Below are 24,542 nucleotides of genomic sequence, written 5' to 3' on the forward strand. Positions count from 1 at the left end.
TGCTGCTCGGTGGAATTAGAGGGGTCATCCATGATTATTCCTTCAATGGGAGATCAGCAGCTTGTAGTTACCAGCTTGTGGGGCAGGAAAATTAATCAGCCGGTCCCCCACCCAACCCCTCAATAGGATTGTAATCCTGAGAACAGGCCACCAATACAAAATCATGGACAATCCTTAAAAAAAAAAATCTACCATCACAAAGCATGATAAACCAGGGACACTTGCTCATAGATCTGTGGTCATCTTCTTATATTTCTTAACCACGGCCTCCTAACTTCTAAAATCAAATTTAAGATTATGCCCATGAGCCAGAAGGGCTCTGGGAGAGAGGGGTTCCCAGAGCCCCTCCGTGCTGTAGCTTCAGAGGCTGTTATATTCTGGAGGAGAACACTGCTGTAAAGATTACAGGACACACGGAGGGATTGGGAGGGGGGGGGGGGGGGGGGGGTTACTAGCTCATGACCATAACATATTAATATCATACATAGGTTTAGACCCATCAATATGTAAAATTGGAGTTCTGTCACCCCCAATGTAAAAAGGGCCAGGTGCAATCACAAAACGAGGAGCTAACAAGAGAGCGGACAAAGCATGTGAGCTATTCTATATTACAGTCTATAGGAATACCGTGGCCGTTGCCTGCGTTACTACAGGCTGGAAAGAGTGATGTACCTACCTATACCAACTGCTCTTCTCTCCTAGACTGGACCTAGTAGTAAGTGTTTCTGGTTTATAATGATTCATTAATAAACAGATATTTATGGAGAGGTTAACACATACTTGTATTCCCCACAGTATGTCTATTATGGACACGCTTTCCCTATTTAAAGGGGTATTCTCGTTTGGGGATTCACATCCAGATTCATTAATCGGCCATATATAAACATTTCTTCAATTAGAGGTCATTAAAAAAAAATGGACCTGGATGAAGATAATTTCTCATAAATGTAGTGATATGGTCCCTTAGAAACAAGACTGTGTCCTTGGATACGGCCACCTCTGCTGGAGGGATTGCACAAAGAAACAAAAAAGTTTTTGTATATGAAATGTCCGGGAGTTACTGCATGTCCTACAGCCGTCCTGTAATAATAAACGCTGCATCCAGGAGGTTGGGCAGGACTCTATAGCGCATGTCTGGCCACCGCTGCCAGAATGTGATGTGGTCGTATCCGAGGAAGCTATCTCGTTTCTAAGGGACAACATGGCTACATTTATGAGAACAGGAACATTTCTTTTAATAACATCCAATTGAAGAAATGTTTACATATGGCAAATGAATTCAATTAAATTTAAATGGCCAGAGGGAATACCCCTTTAAGTACTTTTTTTTTTATTCCTTGCCAAAATTCAAGACTAGATTGACATTGTTATTTTAGGGAGAAGACAAGTTTATAATTGTTATTAGAGTTAAACCCTGCTACGGTATACGATGCATAGACACTTTGCATGCTGTAGTGACAGTGTTCCTCTTATCAGGTCCCCCATCCATATTACCAGATGTATTTGGTCTTGCATGCAATACAAGATCATAGCTCAGACCGGTGCAGCACAGGATCTTGTTGGCACAAATATAAGCAAACACCAGAATGGACCAGGGTCCCCACCATCATATGTCGTATTGTTTAGACTGAAGACAAACAAGCAGAATATACTGTATTTCTGCTGTCAATATCCTCCATGCTGCTAGAGGTAGAGACCTCCATAAGTAGAACAGCCAAACACAAGCTATTAAGTCATAACAGTCACATCCCAAAAGCCACAAATACCTACTCTGCCCCATAAACAAAAACGTCTGGATCTGCACCTTGGAGAAGTATTGAACCAGTTATTCTATTCAGAAGAAAAGGAAGAAGAAACAGATGAAGATAAAGGATGTGACAGAGTAAGGATAGACTTATCCGCTAATGTACAATGATAGCATGATAGCGTGTGAACAGGTCCTCTCTCCAGGACACCCAACACAGTTATGAGTCCATTGTATTCATGAGGATACACAGGACTCATAACTTTTTGTGGAATGGATAATCCGTCCCCACACTATGCTGCCCTTAGAAAACCAGAGGAGAAGGGGCATTTACCTCTATCATCCGGCTGTCCACAGGCATCGTTGTGCTGACCATGTGGACATTCGGTGTTGATGTGGACCTCTGTCGCTGGGATAGGGAACACTCTGAAGATGGATTGGGTGTTGTGAAGGTGAAGGCATGAGGTGTAGAATATCTGTGCTGGGAACTGGAAGAAAAGAAACAGATTATTCATTACCAGAGGATATAAATGTTTATATAATAGGACCTCTCCTGACAATTATGGGGAATCTGTGATGTTCCCTTCCATAGGATGGGAAACAACTAGCTGATCAGTGAGTCCAATGGCTGGGACCCCCACATATCAATACAACAGAACCCCCTGTAATGCAGAGAACAGTGGTCCCGCTCTCACTAATTTGTGGATTAGCAGGACGAGCATTAGTGAGTTCTCTGGAGGTCTTGGAGTCCATTTCTCAAGATCAGGGGTGGGGTTCCATGTGTCGGACCCCCACCGTTCATTGGTAAACCCCATATCCTATGGATAGGGGATTACTTGTGTACAGTTCCTCCTGCTCTAGTATCATGGCAGTCTACACCACGGCTTCATTGGCATCTGGAAAATATATTTGTGGCCTTCAGTGCGACACCTGCCCCTGGGGGTTTGCTAGAAATCCACTAATTGAGATGGCGTAAATGTAGCACCCAGTTGTCCATTTACAAAGAATCAGAAGTCTTATAATAGGAGAAGAGATACTCCAGAATTAAAGTCAAACCATTTACCGAAAACCACATCACCAATGGCAATTCATACTCTTTGGTGGAAAGAGCAAAACAAAAGTGCAACTAAACTTGGATACTGTAATCACCGGTTTCCATTATTTTTCTCCCGCTATTTACAGAATAGAATATGAAATCCATTTACCTTGCTGGCCCGCGGACAGATTCCCGCATTCGTCGCATTGATGGCAATGAAGGCGTGCTGCCATCTGGGTTACTTGGGTTTGGAAACAATCTGCTAAGAGAGGAACACAACATTGTGTGAGAATAATTGCTCCTAAGTGCAAGTAATGTACAGCTCACATCTTTCATAATCCACACCCATCATATCACACATAGATGGGATAGAAGACGACCTGCCTCTTCTCACATATGCAGCTTATTTTATAAAGTTACCTCTAAAAGTTTAGGGGTAGAACATTTATAGGAGATGGAACCACACTTTTAGGTCCAAGATGCCTTCCCTCAGATACAAATGCTAAAGTTTAGAGGAAATTTACCATAGTGTTTGGCTTTCTGAAATAAATTTCCCACTCCCTGAACCAGCCCCAAACAGTTTTTAGAAACTTTTATTTTGCCTTAACTAAATAAATCTTTATTTTACCATTATGCACATTCATTTCGGGGATGTGGGGTAGCCTCCGTGAGCTCTGGAAGTGAAGGCTACTTCGTGCCCTCTGAAACCTCTGGAGATGCGCCTAGCCTCTCGCATTTCACCGGCAGCTGCACAGGAGCTACTGTGCTCACGCAGGGCTTGCCGACTGCCTGAAGCGTGCATGGAGTTAAAACACCGAGCGGTTAGGCTACTCCATGCCCCCCAAAATTGATGTGCATAAAGGTAAAGATTTATTTAGTAAAGGCAAAATAAATATATCTAAAAACAGTTTGGGTCTAGTTCAGGGAAGGGAAAATCTACCTCGAGAACTACCGCAGAAAGCAGGTTCCCAATGGCAAATTTCCTCTAACGTTTAGCATTTGTACATGAGGGTGGGCATCTTGGACCTAATAGATTGGTCCTGCAGTTTTTCCATCTCCTTTAAATGTTCTACTCATACACTTTTAGGGGTAAATTATAAAATAAGCTGCTTATTTGAACTAAGAACGTCTTCTACTGTCCTATCAAAGTGCAAATATGATGGGCGAGGGGCATGGAAAATATGAGCTCTGCCTTCATTAACTAATATAATGAGATGATCGCAGTCCCTGTGCCTGGATCTAGGAGTAAGTGACCCCTGGTTTATCGTGATGGATTTTGAAGGTAGATTTCTTCAAGGACAATCTACCAAGAGTGAGGATAACATGCTGATCATGTGATCAATGCTGGTCCTGGCAGACTGACCCTCACTGAAAGGTACCCTCAGCGGGTCCTGTCCTTACTAATAGGAGGAGCAGCAGGGCAAGAAAGTGTCTCTTCAATACTATGGGAGAGTTGCTGGGCACAGCGTTCAGGTCGCACTCCCATGTCAATGAAAGTGGAAGACATACCCAAGCCTAGTCTGACCCTCACTGATCAGCTCATTACCCCATACCCTGTAGATAGGGGTACTACCCATTTAAGTGGTACACTTTAAATCTACCTTGCTCTACTGTACGACCCATTCCTAAATGAGTAGGTCAGGACTACAGCAGCAAAAATCTGAAAAGACAACGGGGGTAATTATTTTTGCAGTACGTTTGTAATGCTTTCAACCTGAAGCAGGACGCCTCCCAAGCGGTGGGTGGTCTTTGTTGGAAGGATGGGGTTAAACAAGGAGATAAACAGCGGCTGACGCTAGAATCAGGCTGATGGAGTTGTGAACATGTGATAGAAATTAATGAGATAATTATTTACATAGTGGATCCAGGCGGTGCTGGCGCGGCTACACGGGCAGAGCTCCCTCCGTGTACTTTCTATTCCAGCAATGATGAAAGCCTCTGGTAATGAGCTGGATGGAGGCCGTGTTTATGTCCTCCGCTCATCCCACTGTCATCTCATTTACAATAATAACTTTGTTTAAAAATAGAATAAACTGGTTCATCCAGATGTTTCCCCAAGTACCGGAATGACTACTCATCCCATTAGGACTGACATTTCCCAAGCCGCACCATCTCCACGCTGACATTAATGAAGCAGACGCGTGCGCCGCTCACTCACAGCAGCTGGCGGATGTTGCTCCAGTCCACACACATGGTCGGGACCTTGGTACTGCAGTGCTCGTGGAACTTGTACCCACACGTCTGACACCGGAAACCATTCAGGAGAAACTTCTGGCAGATGTCACAGAACGCCAACTTCAAGAAAGTCTTTCGTACCTGGAAAATGGGGGTAGAACATGAGCTACGACTCCTCTTGTTAACTAAACCCTCAAACCGAGCTTAGATTGGTTTGGGTGGGAACGGGAACACTAAGGAGCAACATTAAAAGGGAACCAGTAACCAGACTTTACCTAGAAAACTACTACTTGGGGGACCTTTTATTTGACCTGCAATGCAGTCTTCCAGCATAAACTAGACCTATAAGTGGTTATCCAAGGGCAACTAAGGGGGAGAGGGAAGGGAGATGTGAATTCCTTATTTCCAATTTCTTGGGGCCTAAATCAGTCAGACCCCTAATCAGCTATTCACAGGATGGGAGGTAAATGTAATGCATGTAAAAAGCTCTTTAAAAAGAAAATCCAATTAAAAAGTAAATGAGGTTTATGTTTTATATTTTACTTTTATTAGGACCCAAAGAACAAAAAAAAAAAAAAAAAAAAAAAAAGCCATAAATGAATACAGAAAGCACAGAACAAAACAAGGACATTATGAAACTTACAAAATTATGGGTTGTGAGAGGGACGTGATCCAAGAAATCCACTTGCAGCTCTGCCCCTATTAATGACATGGCGTCTGTGCTCCAGTCCAGCCGCTGTTTTCTGATGGAAGGTACAACACATTAATACGGGACACGGAGGGTGAAAACCATATACACAAGAGGACAGTACAATGAACTGGTGACATCTCCACGGAGCAATCCCAAGGAGGAAAAGCTTCCAGGATTTCTTTATCTCCCTGTAGTGTTTGTAGAATGATGAAGGGAAATCACATTCTTCTAGAGTTACAGACATTCACAGCTCCTATCGAAATACATCCCACTTCATTTTCTATAAGATTTGAGAACCTGCAAAATTTGTGGGCCCCGGACACTCAACCACCATCTCTGAGAGACCAAGTCTCTACATCCCTGGGCTGCTATGGGGTTCCCAGAATTTATTAAAAGCCCCTTTACTAGGTGTTGTAACAACAATCCAACTTTTCCACTATCCATGGCATAACTGCGGGACTACCTCCGAGGACATGCCCCCCAATAATGCGGAGAACAGAGGTTCTGAGCAGGGCCCTCATTCCTATTGTCCCATATGACTATGTTTTTACTCATGAATTTGTCTTTTGTTTGTACATGTCCCCCATGATTTAATAAGTGCTACAGAATATAATGAATAATAATAAATAAGCTTAGCGTAGCGCTCAGTTATCTCTGTCACTCACAGACTCAAGGGATTAGCTCTGCCATTCCCGGCCCTCCCATACTCTTGACGTTCGTCCTGCCCGCTCCACCCATTAGTGATAATGGGACCCGTTCTCCGGACCTCTGGGGATTCCCAGTAGTCATATCCTTACTCTGCAGAGTTGGTACAACCCCTTCAAAAGCTGTTGCCACATTGATTCTTATGTATATAATAATTTTTAAAATGTCTATATTTGGTAAATTTGGTAACCCTCCTAGGGTAGGATGATATGAAGGGGATGCAGCCCCCCTGTGAGCTCCACAGCCTTTTCATTCATTATTCTGCTAGGTGCATATGATCTCCACCAACTTAGTGGTGGCTGCTTAGGGTATTGCAGCCTTGATTAATGGCAAGTAATGTGAGGGGTGATGATCAGTCTCCTTGCACAGTGTACTACGGCTCATCGCCCGTCTGACATAGAAGAGACGAAAGGAAACATAAAATCCAGGCGTTTGATGCTGTAGTGTGAGCCATACATGGATTTGTACTTGTACTTGATTTAGCTGGTCCACGTACATACATGTGGTTATATCCGGGCCCCGGGTACACACCTCAAACTTCTATTCGTGAATTTCATTGGAATATTTGTAAAGGCAGGAGCTAGAAAGTCATTGTATCTGTTGGCTGACAAACACAGCAGTCTCACAAATCCCACAGGAATAAGTTTCGTGACTTGTCCCCACCTACAGAAACCTAATATCCGATTACCTCAACCATAACAAAACTTGCACTGGGAACCGTCCCAGTGACTGCAGGCAGGCGGGAGGGGGCGCAGCGTGGAGCAGCTGCTCCGCTCACGTGATTGCACAATTTACAGTAAGGGCTCGTGACACCGGCGCTGCAAGGTAAACCAGGGCGATAACGCAATCTATCCTGAGAACTAGATTAGGAAACGGCGGAACCAGGGAAGCGATTCTAAGATGTGATAGGAGCTTGAAGGAGACAGATAAGAGACCTGTATAACATACCACAGCCGATGCCTTTGGCTGAGAGCACATGACTACCAAGGCTGCAGCGTCCAACAAGACACCGAAGTTACCCAGAGTAGAGAGAGGGGTAGTGAAGCCGCCTGCACAGAGCGGAAGGTACCCCCCCCCCCCAAGCACTTGGAGTGATTTTCACCGATCCGAAAGATCTTTCCACGGGGGTATGTTTATACAGGTCACTGGCCTCCCACCTAGTGCCATAAAGCTTTACAGGCTCAAAACAAACAAAATCCCTTCAAAGAAAGTTATGCAATTTATGAATATTGTTTGTGTAATAAAATGTTGTACAGTTTTCCCGCTTTTCTCTATCAATTCTTTACATTTTTCTAAATCTCTGCTTGCTGTCATTCAACAGGAAGATTTATTGTTCACTTCCTGTGGATAAAAACCGCTCCATGGTCATGTGATGTCACACAGGTGCACAGCTCATTAGTATCATGGAGAGCAACCAGAGAATTTATTATTTGCTAATAAGACGCATCCCCTTTAAACAGGGGGAAAAGCAGAAAAGTGACTCGTCTCTTCACAGACATTGTGCGATATTGAAAAAAGCCACAAACTGGAATTGCAAGCAAAACACTTGCGTTTTAATCCCATGTACTTTAAATTCACGTGGATTAAAATGTTAAGACAAATCCTGCCACAAAACATCAAAAGGAGAATGTTCTTATGGACAGAATAAATCCAGCACAATCCAAGCTTAAAAATCATCTCTTACCCTCTCGTATCTTGCAGCAGACGGAAAACAGCGCAACATTCAGGCTGGAGGCCTCGCACCTTTAAAGCCTTCATGAGACAATCGTGTAAGCTCATCCCGCTCCGTACATTCACCTGGAGGAATCAAGTGTCAAAGCGTTAAACACACACAATAGTTGTTTCCACACATTTCACAATAGTAGTAAATTATAACCAATACAAAATATACTGCGACCAAAAAAAGTAAGTCACAAGAGCTGCACAAGGCACCCTCACCCTAATAACAAAGCGCCTGCACCTGGCAGCCAAGAGCACCAGTTACGCTTCATCGGAGCACCCGAAATGTAAGTGATCACAACCAGTGTCTTGCCACAAGTCAGGAGGATGCTGCACCAAGACTCCAGCGGCAGCCACAACCAGGCAGCTTATGCGCCGGTACTCTGCAAAAGTAAAGCTACGGCCAGTCTCTCCGCCAAACCAACGACAGCAGCACACCACTGTTTGGCGCAGCATCAGCATCACTGCTGTAGTAGCCCCTATGCAGGTCTGTCTAGCCCGAGTCCATTTGTTATTATCACTGGTGTGTTACGTACCATTTCCCTTGTGTAATGTAAGGTACTTGTATTGTGCTGTATCGCAATGTCCTGTAACTATATTGGTAAGTAACCAAGGAACCAACAACATGAAAGAATGTGCCTCTTGTAGTGTATGTATGGAACTGTAACAGGGGTTTTCCCACAAAGACAAGTTAGGCCCTTTTTATGGGTTAGGGCCCAACTTTCAGATCAGTGAAGTCTCAGTGCAAAGACCCCCACGGATTGCAAAAACGAGGGGTCCAGCTGGCCCCACGTTGCTTCCGAGACTAATGGAGCAGACTGTCGCACATGACCGTTCTGCTCCATTAGTCTGAGGATCGGCGAGGGGGATTGGTCAGACCCATCGTATTTCTGATCCGCGGGGGGGGTCTCCCACTGATCAGCAAGTTAGGCCTCATCCCGTGGATAGGGCCTAACTTGGGCTTAGAGGGGTTTTCCTATGAGAATCATCTCTAACAGTGTGTAACAATTGCCTGGACACCATGTACAAAAGAACTCCCCCAGGGGATAAATAAAGTACTGTATCCTTTTCCTTGATAACATGCACCATCGGCACCAACTACATGGGTGCTCTTCCCAACAGCAGGGACTCCTTGATTAAAGAATCAATATGATGATTGGAGTCCTGTCCTCTGCATTGTGGTCGATCTGTAAAATCCTGCCAATGCATGCTCCTTGCATGGACGAGAGTTAAAGGGGATCGTCCAAGGGTTAGAGAAACTAGCGAGGTGCCCTCCCGACCCTTGTCCCAGCCCTGTACCAGGAGCCAGGGAATGGGAGGTCATGCTTGGCTAATTTTTGTGTAACAAATTGAACTTCCTAGGGAAAGTGAAAATGTATACAGGTTTTGTGTTCCAATACATTTAAAAAAATTAAAACCCATCTGTACAAATAAAATGTCTTTGTTTCACCATCTTCTTATGCTAATAACGCAACTTCGCTCAACGGACATGTGTAAAGGCGTCACCATTTGTGGGATTAGATAACGTCCATATATCTACCATTCTAGGGAATGAATGACCTTTGATCACTTTTATTTATTAAACTTGTTGTGTGCAAAATGGAAAATTTGGAGCCATATATTCTGCCATGGGATTCAATGCCGGGAATAACCAGTTTTCGTACAGGCAGTTTTGACTGCCACTGGCGGCATTTAAAGAGTTAACACCCAAGACCGGTGCCAGCCCATGAGCACCCTTAACGGAGTAATGAAGTAGTAATAAGTAACAAGTCGTTGAGGGGCAATTTTTTTTTTGTACTTCAACAAAATTTTTTACCAACTTTGCAGACAAAACTAACTACTGTATTCGGACTATAAGGCGCACCATCAATAAATGCCTGCTAAAATGTCTAGGTTCATATATAAGGCGCACCGGATTATAAGGCGCACCATCAATAAATGCCTGCTAAAATGTCTAGGTTCATATATAAGGCGCACCGGATTATAAGGCGCACCATCAATAAATGCCTGCTAAAATGTCTAGGTTCATATATAAGGTGCACTGGATTATAAGGCGCACCTGATTATAAGGATGAATGACCAGCAGGTGGCAGACCTGTGCACAGTACAAGGGAGCTGTTGTCTGTAAGCACGGTTTATATATAAGGCGCACTGGACTATAAGGCGCACCTTTGATTTCTGAGAAAATCAAAGGATTTTTTGTGTGCCTTATAGTCTGAAAAATCCGGTACTGCCAAATAAAATTCCCTTCCTGGACATGTTTAGGGCCCGTTATTGGAACCAAGCTCCATCCATTTCTACACCAAAAACAGTGCCACAACTAACCATGGTTTGTGCCGCTATTCTGGAAACCGGCCATGTTTTTAAACCTTTGGACAACCCCTTTAAAGAACTACACTGCCCCCTGACTACAGGTTATGTGTGGTATTGCAGGACAGCCCCTTCAAGACACTTCAATAAAGGCAATTAAAACAAAAATAATTGGGGGGGGGGGGGGGGGGGGGAGTATGTGAAAGTTTTTGTTTTCCCATAACACAGAACTCTACTGCTCCGACAGCATTTCATGCAGTAAGATTCTCATTTCCCCCCAACCTTGACAGTAGAAGTCATTGAATGAAGCCTTTTATTTTCCGCCCTGTGTTAGACAATAAATAATTCTTCAATTCTGTGTCTAGTTTCTGGGAGTAGAAATCCATACATTATTGTGGCGTCCATGTTCCTATAGGAGATCACTCAGATGTTTGTTATTCTTAATGCTGTTAGATGTGAGTTATGTCGACGTGGATTTTTTTCTTATTTGGATCCAAGTTCTGCCTTCACTAATATTTATCTTGGACGCCGTATCTGGAAAAGTCAGCGAGCCGCCTGCATGGAGCACACTGAAAGCCATTGACAGCAATTTCTCCATCTTTCTGTCATCGCTCATTTTTGGGAAAGATCCAAAAACAGAGACGCACACGGCACAGATGATAAAAGATTTCACAGAATCTGGTGAAGAATGTGCCGGCTCTATAGGGAATGTCCACACGGCAACAATCACATCACACCTTGACAAGGACACGAATGTCACATAACTATTTCAGCTATGATCCGTATTGACAGCAGATTATATACCTGCACTACTAGCCCAGCACATAGGAAGGGCTTGGCTTCAAGGAATAGGTATATTCCAATATCAGAGGATTGGGCTGCTGGAATCCAACATTTTCCATTGGGGAGCAATGGCAGCTATAGGCACTAGACAGATCAAACATAATGTATCCACTAGCGGACCTCAATGTCCACAAGTGCCCATAACCCTGATGTGAAACAACCGCGATGGATAACCATACGAAAGTCTGAAAACTTTTTTTTTTTAATAGATGGAGCAGTGACTTGTGTACCACTTCTCACTCGCATGGTGCACTCAGGGGACCAATTCTGATCTTTGCAGGTCCAAACTAGTTGGATTCCCAACAACCAAAACTGAATCCGCTCCATTAGAGATGAGCAAATCCGACATACCTGTTTAGGTTCGGCTGTGCGCCCCAGGTGGGAACATCGGGTCAGCTCATCTCTCTGTCCTAGGGGCTAGCCTAGGGTCAGCCATGTGTAAATATCCTTTAAGCTGAATATACAAGACGTTTCTGTTGCTTTGGTCGGAGTAAATATAAAAACTCCTGGTCGTGGCTCAAAAAAACTGCAGCAAAAATCAAGCACAAAAGGACAACGAAATCCAGCCTTACGATTTGTCAAAGTCAGTCTCCCTCTATTACATTAAGGCTACATTCACGCAAACATATAGGGGACGCACGGGAGCGGTGCAGTGCGGCACCGTACCATTACATAGCCTGTAGAATGATAGGACGTCCCATCTTTCTATGGAATACGGCGCTGTGTATTCCTATGGAGAGGGGGGGGGGGTAAGCAGCGCTCATCCACTGCTCCTCTCCCCGGCACCGATGTATGCCCGCTATGCTACGGTTCGGCGGGCATACATTGTGTGAATGTAGCCCAAAAGGGGTTGTCCACTTTTAGCAAATAATTGATATTGTTTGTGTTAATGAATAGTTATACAATTTTCCAATAAAGCCAATTACAGATGACCCCTAGTTACAGACGGACCCCTATGACCTCTGGTGAAGCTCTCTGGATGTGTTACTATAGTCCCAGATTGCAATAATCAGCTGTAAAGTGTCTAATGAAGCTTTATTGATAATCCTGGGTCCCGTTACAGCAAAAAATTTACATACAAATTCAAATTAAGAACAAACCTATGGACCCCATCGTGTACTTAACCCGGGGACTGCCTGTATACTTTCTGCATCAATCCCTCATGGTTTTCTAGATACCATCTGGTTATCATTCAGAGCTTATCCTATGGATATGGACCGGTCCCTGGTCTTGCGATGTCACACAGGGGGACACTGCTCGTTATCATGCACACCGATTATAACGAGCCGTGCACCTGTGGGACATCACATGGTTATGGACCAGTTTTTATAAAAAACAGGAAGTAAACAATGAAGCTTTCTAAAGAATGACAGCAAGCAGAGATCTAGGAAACCGCGAGGAAAGTATTTTGGAAAATTGTATGACCTTTCCATACACAACCGGAATCAATTATTTGCTTCAAGTGGACAACCCCTTTAAGATATTTGCCTATGTGCAGATTAGAATACAGCATGGCTGTTATATAAAGAATCCATGACACAAATAAGGGGTTTTACACTTTGATGTGCTAATGGGGTTCATCAAATCTGCTCAAGGAGCAGCTCTATGGTCATTTAGTGGACAAACCCTCAGTGCGTTTGCTTGCTATACATAAAGCATTTAGTTTTGTTACTTTCTTTTTGTCCAGTGAAAAGGTCTCTGTAGCAAGACAACATGATCATGTAGAAGTCCCACGCTCATGCAGGGGGTGAGATTGCCATGAGATGTGATGCAAATTTTAACATGTCAAAACCAACGTGTGCGAATTGGTCTTGCACTACACAACAACCTCTTATTGGTAGGAATACAAAAATGCACAATACAAACAAATATAATAAAAACACAACAAACAAAAAACTGAAACTATTAGTTCTGGAGACGGGTGTGACCACCTCCACATTCCTCCACCTATTTTATCATATAAACCCAAAAGTTAATGAGAAGAAAAATTCCTATCCTCGGCCTCACACGTCGCCACAATAAAAGAATACATCATCATTTACTGACGTATGGACAGAATGCACACAGCAATGCCGTACAACAGGAGTGTCTGGTGGATGAGCAGACACATCACCACGATCATCACTTCACACCCCATATAGGGTGTATGACACGTGTGCCACAGGGCGAGCTCCAGTAAACCACCGTGAGCTAATTGGACATTATTGTAATTAGATTGAACATTGCCATTTCATCACCCAAATATTTGAGCCATTTCACAGCAGGTTCAGGATGATTTGTGTGAGACTGTCCCAAATTGCCCTTTAATATTTCTGTCAGTGCTCACAACAGAGAGAAAAGTATATACATAACTTGGGTCTGGAGCTCTCGACGCCTGCCCGATTCCTCAATGAAGCTGGTGTTGTACACCCCCAGTCACTGTGCATGTGCTGTAGGTACAGGCAGGGCCGGGTTAAAGGGAGGGCACTAGGGGCACGTGCCCCAGGGCTCCCACAACTTTCCTCATAAGGGGCCCTCACCTGTAACATCTGACAGTCAGCTCACAGCCTCCAATCTGTGACAGTATCTCACTGGCTCCCTTATTGAGCGCCTGCTTGCCTAGCCGTACTCAGTCTCATTCTGCATACTGCCTGCCTTTTCAAGAGCTGTTACTCACACCTGATCCCTCACCCCCCCCCCTTTACTAGCCAACACTGGTTGGCTGAACTGGTTGCCAGTCAAGTACTAGCCAATCAGTGTTAGGTTAACTTTCTCACAGATAACTAAAGCTAATCTGTGATAGGAGGGGCGAGGGAAGCAATGGCGCATGGGACTGGCGTGGCCACTAGGACTAGTAGTCAGTACTACAGCTGCAGCCACGGTGCCAGCTAGGCCAGCAGCAAGGCTAACATTTAAGTAGGAGAAAGTTTAGAATAATAATAATAATAATAATAATAATAATCCTTTATTTCTATAGCGCCATGAAATTTCGCAGCGCTTCACAAATCATAGGGCCTTAAGGACCTGTATGTCCCAAGTTGCCCAGAAAGTTTGCATTTTTAGGGACCATGCGGCTTCCACCTGTTACTCTACTACAATACAAGCCAGATCCAGAAAACCAAGTAAGAGTAGCGGATCGTCTCACCCCCCCCCATCTGTAGGCCTCATACACACAATAAAACACTAAGGTTTTATATGCAATCTATGGCTTAAAAAAAAAACATGCTACATGAATAAAAACCAGGGGTCCAGAATGACAAAAATTTAAAAAAAAAAAAAAATTCCTTCAAATTTGACACAGATTTCCTACAATGCATTACAAACCCCATGGCATAAAGTGATGCGCCAATAATATGCTACGCAATGTAAAATCTAGGTACTTACAACCGTTCTCTGCTTATTAGGTAGGTAGACTCTGATGGTACTGCTCGCCTTGGACGAGTCCCCCAGCTTTCCATCGTCAGATGCTCGCCGCTGGTAAGCGAACTGCTGCATAATTGTGGGAGACATGCAGGTCGATCCATCAAAGACGGAGTCCTTAAAACCAAATCCATTGCTGATCTTCATCCATGCTCCCTGAATGTGCTCCATTGGAGGTTAATGATGCGTAAGGGAAATCTACAAAAAGAGAAAAAAATAAATTCATTAAGAACTAAAATCAGACAAACCAAACTGGAAAGAAAAAAAAAACAAAAAAAAAAACACACACTACTAAAGGCAACAAGATAAAAATCCCATACAAAAATGTAAAAAAATTAGCCAATATAACTATTTAATATCAGCTTATTACTCTGTCGTTGATCAGTTTGGAATTTTTTTTTTGTGCTTTATAATACATTAAAAGCATAAAGTGTACAGTCTTGAAGAAACTAAAGAAAAAAAAAAAAAAATCTCCCGCACCTTGGCATAATGTGTGTAATTACGTGGCAGCTAGGAACATGTAGAAGCATTCTTCTCTACAGAGAAGCATTCATCACTACACATCCATGCTAATCCATAAACCACACAGATTCTCCGGGACAAGTGGAGCTTTATCCCTGACATTACCGACAGCCTTCATAAAAGTTGTCAAGATTTTAGGCCTCGTACAGGGAGCAAGAGTCGTAAGAGTCGTAAACTATTCCCGACTCCTTTGATACCGCGATTCTCTCATGGACAAACCAAAAATGAAGAGGGTATTGAACCATAAATATCCATGGCGTATCTATAGGTAATGATTGGAAGTGAGTGGGAGGGGCTTGGCCTGATCACATATTTGTTTCCACTGAAACGCCTGCGATTGATGAAGGGTGTCAGGTATTTTGCATTGTTTATATACAATAATAATAATAATAATAATAATAATAATACACATAGAAAGCAGAGGACACCCATTAGGACAGATTCGCTTTTTTATGTTTTGTATTAGATTTTGAAAGCACAGGCGGTCCCCTACTTAACACCCGACCCCTAGTTACAAACGGATGTAATTTAGCCCCAGGCTACAATGATCAGCTGTAACAGTTATTATAGGTGTCTGTAATGAGGCTTTACTGTTAATCCTGGCTCTTATGATAATCTAACATTTTTTAAAATCCAATTGTCACAGAGACAAAAATATTTTGCCAGGGGTTACAATTCTACAATATACAGTTCCGACTTACATACAAATGCAACTTAAAGGGGTATTTTCGTCTGGGCATTTACATTCAGTTTCATTAATCTGCCATAAATAAACATTTCTTCAATTAGATGTTATTAAAAAAAAAAAATGTTCCTGTGTGAAGATAATTTCTCATAAATGTAGTGATACGGTCCCTTAGAAACGAGATCGCTTCCCCGGATACGACCACCTCTGCTGGAGGGATTGCACAAAGCAACTAATTGTTTTTGTGTATGAAATGTCTGGGAGTTACTACATGTCGCACAGCCGTCCTGTAGTAATGATTGCTGAATCCTGGTGGTCCGGCAGGACTCTATAGCGCATGTCTGGCCACCGCGTGACGTGGTCGTATCCGAGGAAGCTATCTCGTTTCTAAGGGACAACATGACTACATTTATGAGAAATTATCTTCACACAGGAACATTTTTTTTATTAACATCTAATTGAAGAAATGTTTACATATGGCAAATGAATTAAATGTAAACGCCCTGATGGCAATACCCCCGCCTATCCGGAGTGGCGGGGATTTAAGCATACACTGGCACACGTCTGTGAATCGAAAGCAACTGCAAGAATGAGGCCCCCAACACAATATACACTTTCAACTGGAACTGGCTATTCTGAGAAAAAAAAAGTAGGGGGAAAAAATTCAGTGGTGGCTCATCGTCTAGCATTACTGCCTTGCAGCGCTGGGGACCTGGGTTCAAGTCCCTAGGTCAACACCTGCAAAGAGTTTGTATGTTCTCTCAGTGTTTGCGTGGGTTTCCTCCAGGTCCTGCCTTTTCTTCTCACACTCCAAAAACATACAGGTAGGTGGAGATTAGATTGTGAGCCCCATTGGGGACAGGGACCGATTTAGCAAGTTCTGTGCCACGCTGCATAATCTGTGTGCGCTATATATAGATATTATTAATTATTATTATGTGCTATTTCTTCAGATCACCAGCACGGTGCTCGCTTTTCACCAGAGAAGACAAGATTACACAAGACTTTATGCATCTTTAGGGAGAACCTCCTTGTGTCAGGTGATATAATTAGATTTACCCAGTCCCATTGCCAAAGAATAGGAAAAGTTTGACAGGCCAGGATTAGATTAGGCATTTGCTGTACCATATAGTTGATAAATTAAGTGAAACCATCAGTATGGGAAAGGTGAGCGGGGTCACGGGAAGTACATATGTACTCGCTGTGATCCGGCATGTGGCAGAATATATCTGTATATATACACACCCGGATATTGGTTCTAGGATGAAGGATATCTGCAAATAACACAGAACTGCTGCAGAACTTACCCAGTGATAATTCCACAGCCATTCCGCACAGGAATTCACATGAAAACCCGTAAATCCATATATTTTGTAATCTCCACTATAACCGTAGGGATTGAAGACTTTCAATGTATCCGAAACCACATTGTTCATGTCTCCTGCAGAACTGGACCACAAGCCATGACAACGAGAAGAGGGCTTGGCCACTTTAAGTTTTTTATTAATACGTGGTGGGGTAGGATATTTGTTAATTTACCGACATACATCTATTAAAAAGTTCTACAATCGCTTTCCTGGTTCTGAAATGACCTTTACCGTATCGGCTGCCAATCATATCCATAGAATGTGCAGCCCGTGGAAAAAGACCCGTATGTAGGTCTGATCCCATGCACAGGACTACAGAAATGTGACGCAAGGACTCCTTTTCTGCCAGCAGACCTGCAGCGCCTGTGGTCTAAGAAATGGGAGTCCTTGCATCATATTACTGTTTGATGTAAGGACTCACATCCTGTGCACATGTGCGCAGTACGTGGGATCAGAACAATGTACAGGTCTTCACCAGATGACTGTACATGACAATAATCTCCATTGGTTGGAATCTCAGCTAAATGCAAGATCGGAAGGGTGATGTCATCAGTCGTTGTCCGGAGGCTACACCCAGTAAAACCATGATTCTGAAGTAGAAGATGGCATTCAGCTAGATAACAGCCTCTCCCATAAGGCTCCTATAACTTTAGCGTTGCAGCGTTTCGTCTGATCAGAGGACGGCCAGGGTTTGATCAGTGATAAAATGACATCTCCCATCAGAGTTCAGTCAATTTTCTTTCAGATTTTGTTGATTAAGTCAGTTTCACACCCGTTTTTACTGTGCTTTTCACACGCAGATAACACGCAGGGAGAAAAATAAATATCCGTTTTTTGTCCACATAGACCTGTATAGGCGGCTTACGTTCCCGTCAGGATTTAAAGGGCACCATTTTTGTCCTCGCTCCTCAGAAAGAGTCTACACGTAATGGAGCAGCTCTCAGACCGCTCCCCTCACTAGTCCCTCCACGTTGGGACACCCAAAAGTATCTAATGATTTCAGTGTGACCCCTGAACCCCACATACTACCAGATACCCTTCATGTATTTGCCACATAACAAAAGACGAAGCCATAGAAAGCACAAATATTTATTCTGGCACCGGTGCCGCCCGCTCACCCTGGGTCTCCAGGGACGGGTCAAAAGGACAGTATTATAAATAGGCCCGGCCAGCGGTCTGTCATGTCCAAAGTAAACAGGTCGGAGAGAAAAAGTCAGACATAAGCAGGTTCTCTCCTGCTCGCTAAAGGACTAGATACCCAAAATAATACAAAAATAGAGAATCCTCAGCAAGAAGCGGCCCCCGACGTCCAGGCGGCCATGTTTACTCTGCTGCGGGGACGTCAGCCTTTCACAATCCGGTCAAACAGTCTTTATGTCATGGGACTTTTTATCCAAGTCACTTTCAGACTGAATATTTTTATAGCCGGGGTTTATTACTGAACTAATCCTATTACAATCCGCCTGTTATTTAGGGCCGGTCTAGTCTGCGGTAACATGAGATCTGATTAGTAATTAGCCGAACCCAAAATAAGCGAAGAAAGCAACTGCACGCTGCAAAAGTTCACAACGCCTGTGAAGACCACCGCTTATGGTGCAGCAGCGTCCTACAGGAGGCAACACCTTCCAAAAAGCAGCCATGCGGGTGATCAACTAATCATCTCCGGGGCCACCAAGGATCTCTGGGCAGTAAAATTCATAGACAAGTTATTTGCCTGTAGGATTACATGACATTGAAACCAATGGACGCTCATGTGTTATATAGAAACGGGATCCAAGTATACAGAGAACAGTTACCCTTTCTAGCTCCCACCGTAGGAGGAGATACGGACAGGGGTCGTCTCCATCAGGGTGACCACAGATACACAGGACCTACACAGAGAAAATACCCACGTAAAGACTACTAGGTATGGCACTGAAATTAGTGGTTAATATTATATAGTTTTTTCCATGACGGGAGTATGGAGAGGGGGCACTGGCTGAGCACTCTCCATACAAGCCGGATGTTTGCTACACATTGGAGGGGGTTAACCTTTTGATTGCTGCTGGGGGCGGTTAAAAGACGGTCGGTGCATGGGTGCCGCCATATTGCTTTGACATCAGGGGGAGCTGTGATCATCAGGGAACAGCAATCAATCACCATGAAAGCCTCAGGTCATTTAAGCAGATCTGTTACAATGTGATGGTGGCACATTGTAACAGATCATGTGCAAAGTCCAAAATTCACATATACGGTCGTACTGTTGTATGACAGTATATGGTAGGATAGATCAGACAGCCCAGAGTTAGAGTACCCGGGGGTATATAAAATCATTAAAAAAGTTGAAGAAATTACGGGGTATTTTTTTTCTTCAAATTATTATATAAAACACCCAAAAAGATAACATCAAGCCCCTTTCCCATAACATATATAAAAATAAGCAAATAAAAGCATGAGATCCAAAATGCCTGATCTATGGAATAATAACAGAAACCAGCGCCCAACTGTACAAAACACTTTTGCCATTTATATAAAACTTCTTATAGGATGCTAAAGTGATCATAAAATCACACAGTCCCCAAAATGGTATCAAAGAAAAGGTCAGTTCATCCTGCAAAAAAAAGTCAGAGCTCCATACAACACATTAAAAAAAAAAACAAAAAAAAAAACATTTTTACTGGTGCCAGAAGACGGCAAAACAAAGACATATTTTGAAAGAGGGGAGTGAAAAATTTAAACAAAAAACACAAAAGCACCGAGTCGTTAATGGGCCAGAGACTGAACCCCTGTGACCATGGTCCTAGCTCACGGATCTGAGTCTTCCCATGGATTTTTCTGACCACACACTACAGAATAATGAACAAGCAGTGTAGGTAAACCTCTTGTGGACTTACCTCAGCCCGTCCTTAGGGACATGCAGATAAATAGTTTATACAGCGCTCCCTGTACAAACTCACATGCAGCTTCTACACCAAATGCCAACAAACTTGTTTATAGACGCAGTTCCTTTACGCTGCTCTCATGAGCAGGAACATGTGACGTCAGAGTGACTAACGTCTTAGGGAGAATAAATCATTGTGACAACTGCACAGAAACCAGCCATTAAAGGGGTATTCACACCTGGGCATTTACATTTCATTCGATTCATTTGCCATATGTAAACATTTTTTCAATTGGATGTTATTAAAAAAAAAAAAAAAAAAAAGTTCCTGTGTTAAGATCATTTATGAAAAATTAAGTCATTTTGTCCCTTAGAAATGAGATAGCTTCCTCGGATACGACCACCTCACATTTTGGCAGCAGTGGTCAGACATGCGCTATTGAGCCCTGCCTGACCCCATGGCTTCAGCGATTATTACCACAGGACGGCTGTAACTCCCGAACATTTCATATACAAACACCCTTCGTGTCTTTGTGCAATCACTCCAGCAGAGGTGGTCGCATCCAAGGACACAGTCTTGTTTCTAAAGGGACCATATCACTACATTTATGAAAAATTTACTTCACACAAGTACATTATTTTTAATAACCTCTCATTTAAAAAATTTATATAGCAGATTAATGAAAATGAATGCGAATGCCTAGACGATAATACCCCTTTAAAGGGATTCACACAAAGCTGCAGAGCGTGTTAGGTCGCTCTCCTAAAGATCTGTGTAACTTTACTTTTATGTATGTTTGTAGCAGCAGGACTATAAAACATGCATTTTCATTCGGAGCACTATTACACTGCTGTGCGAGATCTCTTCATTGAGCACAGCCCAGCGCCCCGCCAACTGCTGTAGCACCCAACTAGAAGCCCGCTACAGTAGGGGGAGAGGCTTTACAGAGGAACCGTGAAGAAATCTCATACACTAGCACAGTGATGCCAAACCTTTTAGAGGCCGAGTGCCCAAACTGTAACCCAAAAACCCCCTTATTTATCGCGAGGTCCCAACCAAAAATGAAAGCAGTAACTTATTGCTCCCTGTTCAACAACTTTCAATCATATTGGCCTCCTGAGGGCAGCAACACAGTAGAAAGATGGAAAATGTTCATCATTTTAGCTTCTTTCTAATTTCCCTCTGTACACAGAGAATCGTGGGGCCAGCAGGAGGTCCTCTAAAAATAATTTGACCCCGTCTAATTCTTCCTCTTCCTAAAGACCCCAGTAGCGAAGTCAGTATCACAATATGACTGAAAGCAGCATCTGCAGGAAGATTCTTGAGTCTTGTCTGGTGTGATGGCCCGGGTGCCCACAGAAAGGGCCGAGTGCCACCTCTGGCACCCGTGCCATAGGTTCGCCACCACTGTACTTGCACATTGGATTGCTTCAAACCCTGTTAGAACCCTGAAATACAAGTCTATAAAATGTCCCACACACACACACCCCCACCCCCACACATTTGTATTTCAGCTCCCCCTTTTTTTTCAATGAGTGTTATTCCATATGGTTAATGGTACAGCCCAGAATGGAAGTTTTCCGGGCCACAACTGTGCCTTAAGTAATGGGATCTTAACCTTATCAGCTGAATCCACCCCAAAAGGCGTCACTTCCCCACCTAGCACATGCTGTCCAGACGCAACATGTACAGGTGCCCACATGTGCTGCAGGGAGGATGAAGTTTAGTATACATGAGACATGTCCAGGTTTATGCTCCTTGACCAAATTTAACACAAAAAAAAGTTAATTACTCATCATGTTAAGAGAGGGGATGAAAATTATTAAAGTTCTTGTAAAATACTGGATAATTTTCCATGGAAAAGCCCATTTCACATATCAGTAGGTGAATATTACAGCAGGTATTGGAGTGAAAGTGATGGCAAACATGAGCCGCGGCTTGTTACAACATGCAGCGATGCCCTGAGGGGTCCTGTCCACGTGTGCACCAGCTGGGCGAGCAGCACTGACGCCGCAGTCTTTTAAGGCCGTGTCCAGCTGTCACGGACATTAGTCATCTGCTGTCATCTAACAAAGATGTTACAATCCTACTGAAGAGCGCGGTGCAAGGTTTACCAACAACCACTGCAAAACTTTCATGACGACAAAGGCTGGAGTTATGGTTTCTTGAAAATCTACTTTCAAGAACCCAAATTATGCAGAAGTAAACTACGAGATTAAAATCGATGACGGAACATGTGAAATGTCTAAATACGTCTGATTACAGAGATCCAGGATATAAAAACCTGCAAGACTGGATTTTCCCTTTTTCGCCAAACAGGGATTTATAAATATGCAACATTCAAGGTTAGTAACCGAACTAAAAAAAGAACACAACAAACACATCCACCATGTTCAGCAAGTTGAACTAAAGGACATGACTTGGGGAAAGGCATGCAATAATTTTATACAGTTCCATAATCATCATCATCATCCAGCCCCTTTTGAAGCTCTCTCCTGTCCCTGCTGTCTCCAGCTCCTGAGCACAGCTATTCCACAGCTGCATAGTTCTTATAGTAAAGATGCCTGGTCTCCTCTGGAGATGAAATCTTTCTTTCTCCATATGAAGACAGCACCCCATTGTCTTTATTTAGGATGAAACAACTTTTCACCACTTTTATACAGACTGTTTACATATTTTTAGAATCATGTCCCTTCTGTTTCTTCTAAAGACTAAATAAATGTAATGCTCTTCATTCCCTTTAATTTTGTGACTCTTTGTACCCTTTCTGAGCCCAGGGCATCCGCCTTATTTACTGGTGCCCAGATAGGGCACATTCACATGGCCGTCTGCGGGGACGTACATGCGGCCGCATGTACGTCCCCATAGACGGCAATAGCAGCGCAGATACGGTGCCACACACCTCAAGCATGCTCTATCTTTCGGCGTGTGTACGGCCGTGCGCCCCTATTCTCTATGGAGGGAGGAGGAGTACCCTAAGCTGCATTTTCCAAATGTGGCCAAACCCATGCTTGGCATCGCAACCATGTCCCACAATTCACAGTATGTCAAGTGCAGATTTCAACCTTAACTATACAAAAGCTGAGCTTCATTGCCTGCAGTTCTCCATATTCTCAGTTATCCATGGACAAAACTAATTTTAAAGGAAATCTACCATCAAAATCCAGCATGATAAACCAGAGACACTTACTCATAGATCCAGGCACAGGGACTGTGGTCATATTTGTTATTAATGGTCTCTTTCCGTCTAAAAGTCAACTTTTAAATATATGCTCATGATCATGAAGCGCTCCAAGGGTTGTTACAGAGCCCCTCTGCGCTGTAGCTTAAAAGGCTTTTACACTGTGCCAGAGCACCTCCCCCCTCCCACTGTGTAAGATTACATCAGGCAAGAGAGGGGGAAGTGCTCCTTCATGCTGTAGCTTTACAAGCTGTTACACTGTGCACAATAGTAGGAGCACGATAATCTCACAAAGTGGGAAGAGCTAGTGCTCCTGCACACTTTAACAGCCTATGAAACTGAAGAATAGACGTGCACTGGTAACACCCCACAGAGCCCTTCTGGCTCATTCACATAATTTTAAGAGTTGATTTTAGAAGGAAGCCATAGATACAACAAATATACGATTAGCAGTGTGACAGTGCCTGGTTTAATCAGGCTTGATTTTGCAGTTTTCTTTGGGATAATTTATTTTTAATTGCTTTTTAGAATTGTACCTCAATTTATGCAGATTGAAGAGAAAAAATTCCAGCTACAAACGGTTTCCACGTGCGGTTAAAACACTGTTGTCTTTATTCAAAAAGTGTAAAAGCAAAAAATATATTTAAGGCAAACAGCCTATAGGCATGGTAAACACTGGCATCGGGTAGTGAGGGGACGGGTAGCAGCTGACTTATTTCCTTTTTGCTGGTTCTGTCAATTTATGCAGGGTAAACATGAAATCCCCAAAATACTCCAGAGATTTGTAGCAATACCATTTACGTCTTATGATAAATTCTTGATACAGCCCCCTCCCTTAAGGAATGTTTACATGACAATGATAAATACACAATGGAAGATTCCGCTGTGTATTCAGCCTGTGCAGCCGGCAGCGCAAAATCTCTTATTAGGCCTCCAGGGCTTTTTTGGTCATGGATTGCACAGGCTGGGAAAAGGTGAGAGACAGATTTTTGCTTCAAAACTTTCTCATAGTATACATGCCCTTAAGCACCATGTGCGGTCTCACCTTATAAGAGCACTACGCCTTATATCAGGAGACAGATATGCAGACAGTCACATTTCATGCACTAACATTAGCCGTGCTCCTGGAATAGTATATGAAGCTTGGATTCAACGAGGAGGGGGGGCCCGGGACGCTGTGGTCATATCTAGCGTTACCCAACACAAGTTGTAGTATTTGGTGTCTATTTTGGGCCTCTGTGCTCATTCCTCCAGGGAGGAGGCACAAAAAGTTGACATAAAGTGGGGTAAAAATTTGGAAGCCA

General features: G+C 43.3%; 1 protein-coding gene across 5 annotated transcripts in view; it reads right to left on the reverse strand.

The window, feature by feature from the left end:
- The window catches only part of RAF1 (Raf-1 proto-oncogene, serine/threonine kinase), a 61,695-nt gene that overhangs the window by 20,445 nt on the left and 16,708 nt on the right, over positions 1 to 24,542 (reverse strand). For 2 of the 5 annotated variants that reach the window (XM_072127861.1, XM_072127862.1), the window contains 7 exons: positions 14,587 to 14,820; positions 8,036 to 8,148; positions 5,599 to 5,698; positions 4,939 to 5,096; positions 2,950 to 3,042; positions 2,079 to 2,232; positions 1,771 to 1,830 (listed from right to left, as the gene is read on the reverse strand). In XM_072127861.1, the coding sequence (XP_071983962.1) occupies positions 1,771 to 1,830; positions 2,079 to 2,232; positions 2,950 to 3,042; positions 4,939 to 5,096; positions 5,599 to 5,698; positions 8,036 to 8,148; positions 14,587 to 14,793 (885 nt within the window). In that variant the 5' untranslated portion in view covers positions 14,794 to 14,820. The remainder of the gene's footprint in view (positions 1 to 1,770; positions 1,831 to 2,078; positions 2,233 to 2,949; positions 3,043 to 4,938; positions 5,097 to 5,598; positions 5,699 to 8,035; positions 8,149 to 14,586; positions 14,821 to 24,542) is intronic. The other 3 variants (XM_072127863.1, XM_072127865.1, XM_072127864.1) reach the window with 3 other exon arrangements.

Source organism: Engystomops pustulosus, chromosome 10, assembly GCF_040894005.1.
Source record: "Engystomops pustulosus chromosome 10, aEngPut4.maternal, whole genome shotgun sequence".
Taxonomy (NCBI): domain Eukaryota; kingdom Metazoa; phylum Chordata; class Amphibia; order Anura; family Leptodactylidae; genus Engystomops; species Engystomops pustulosus.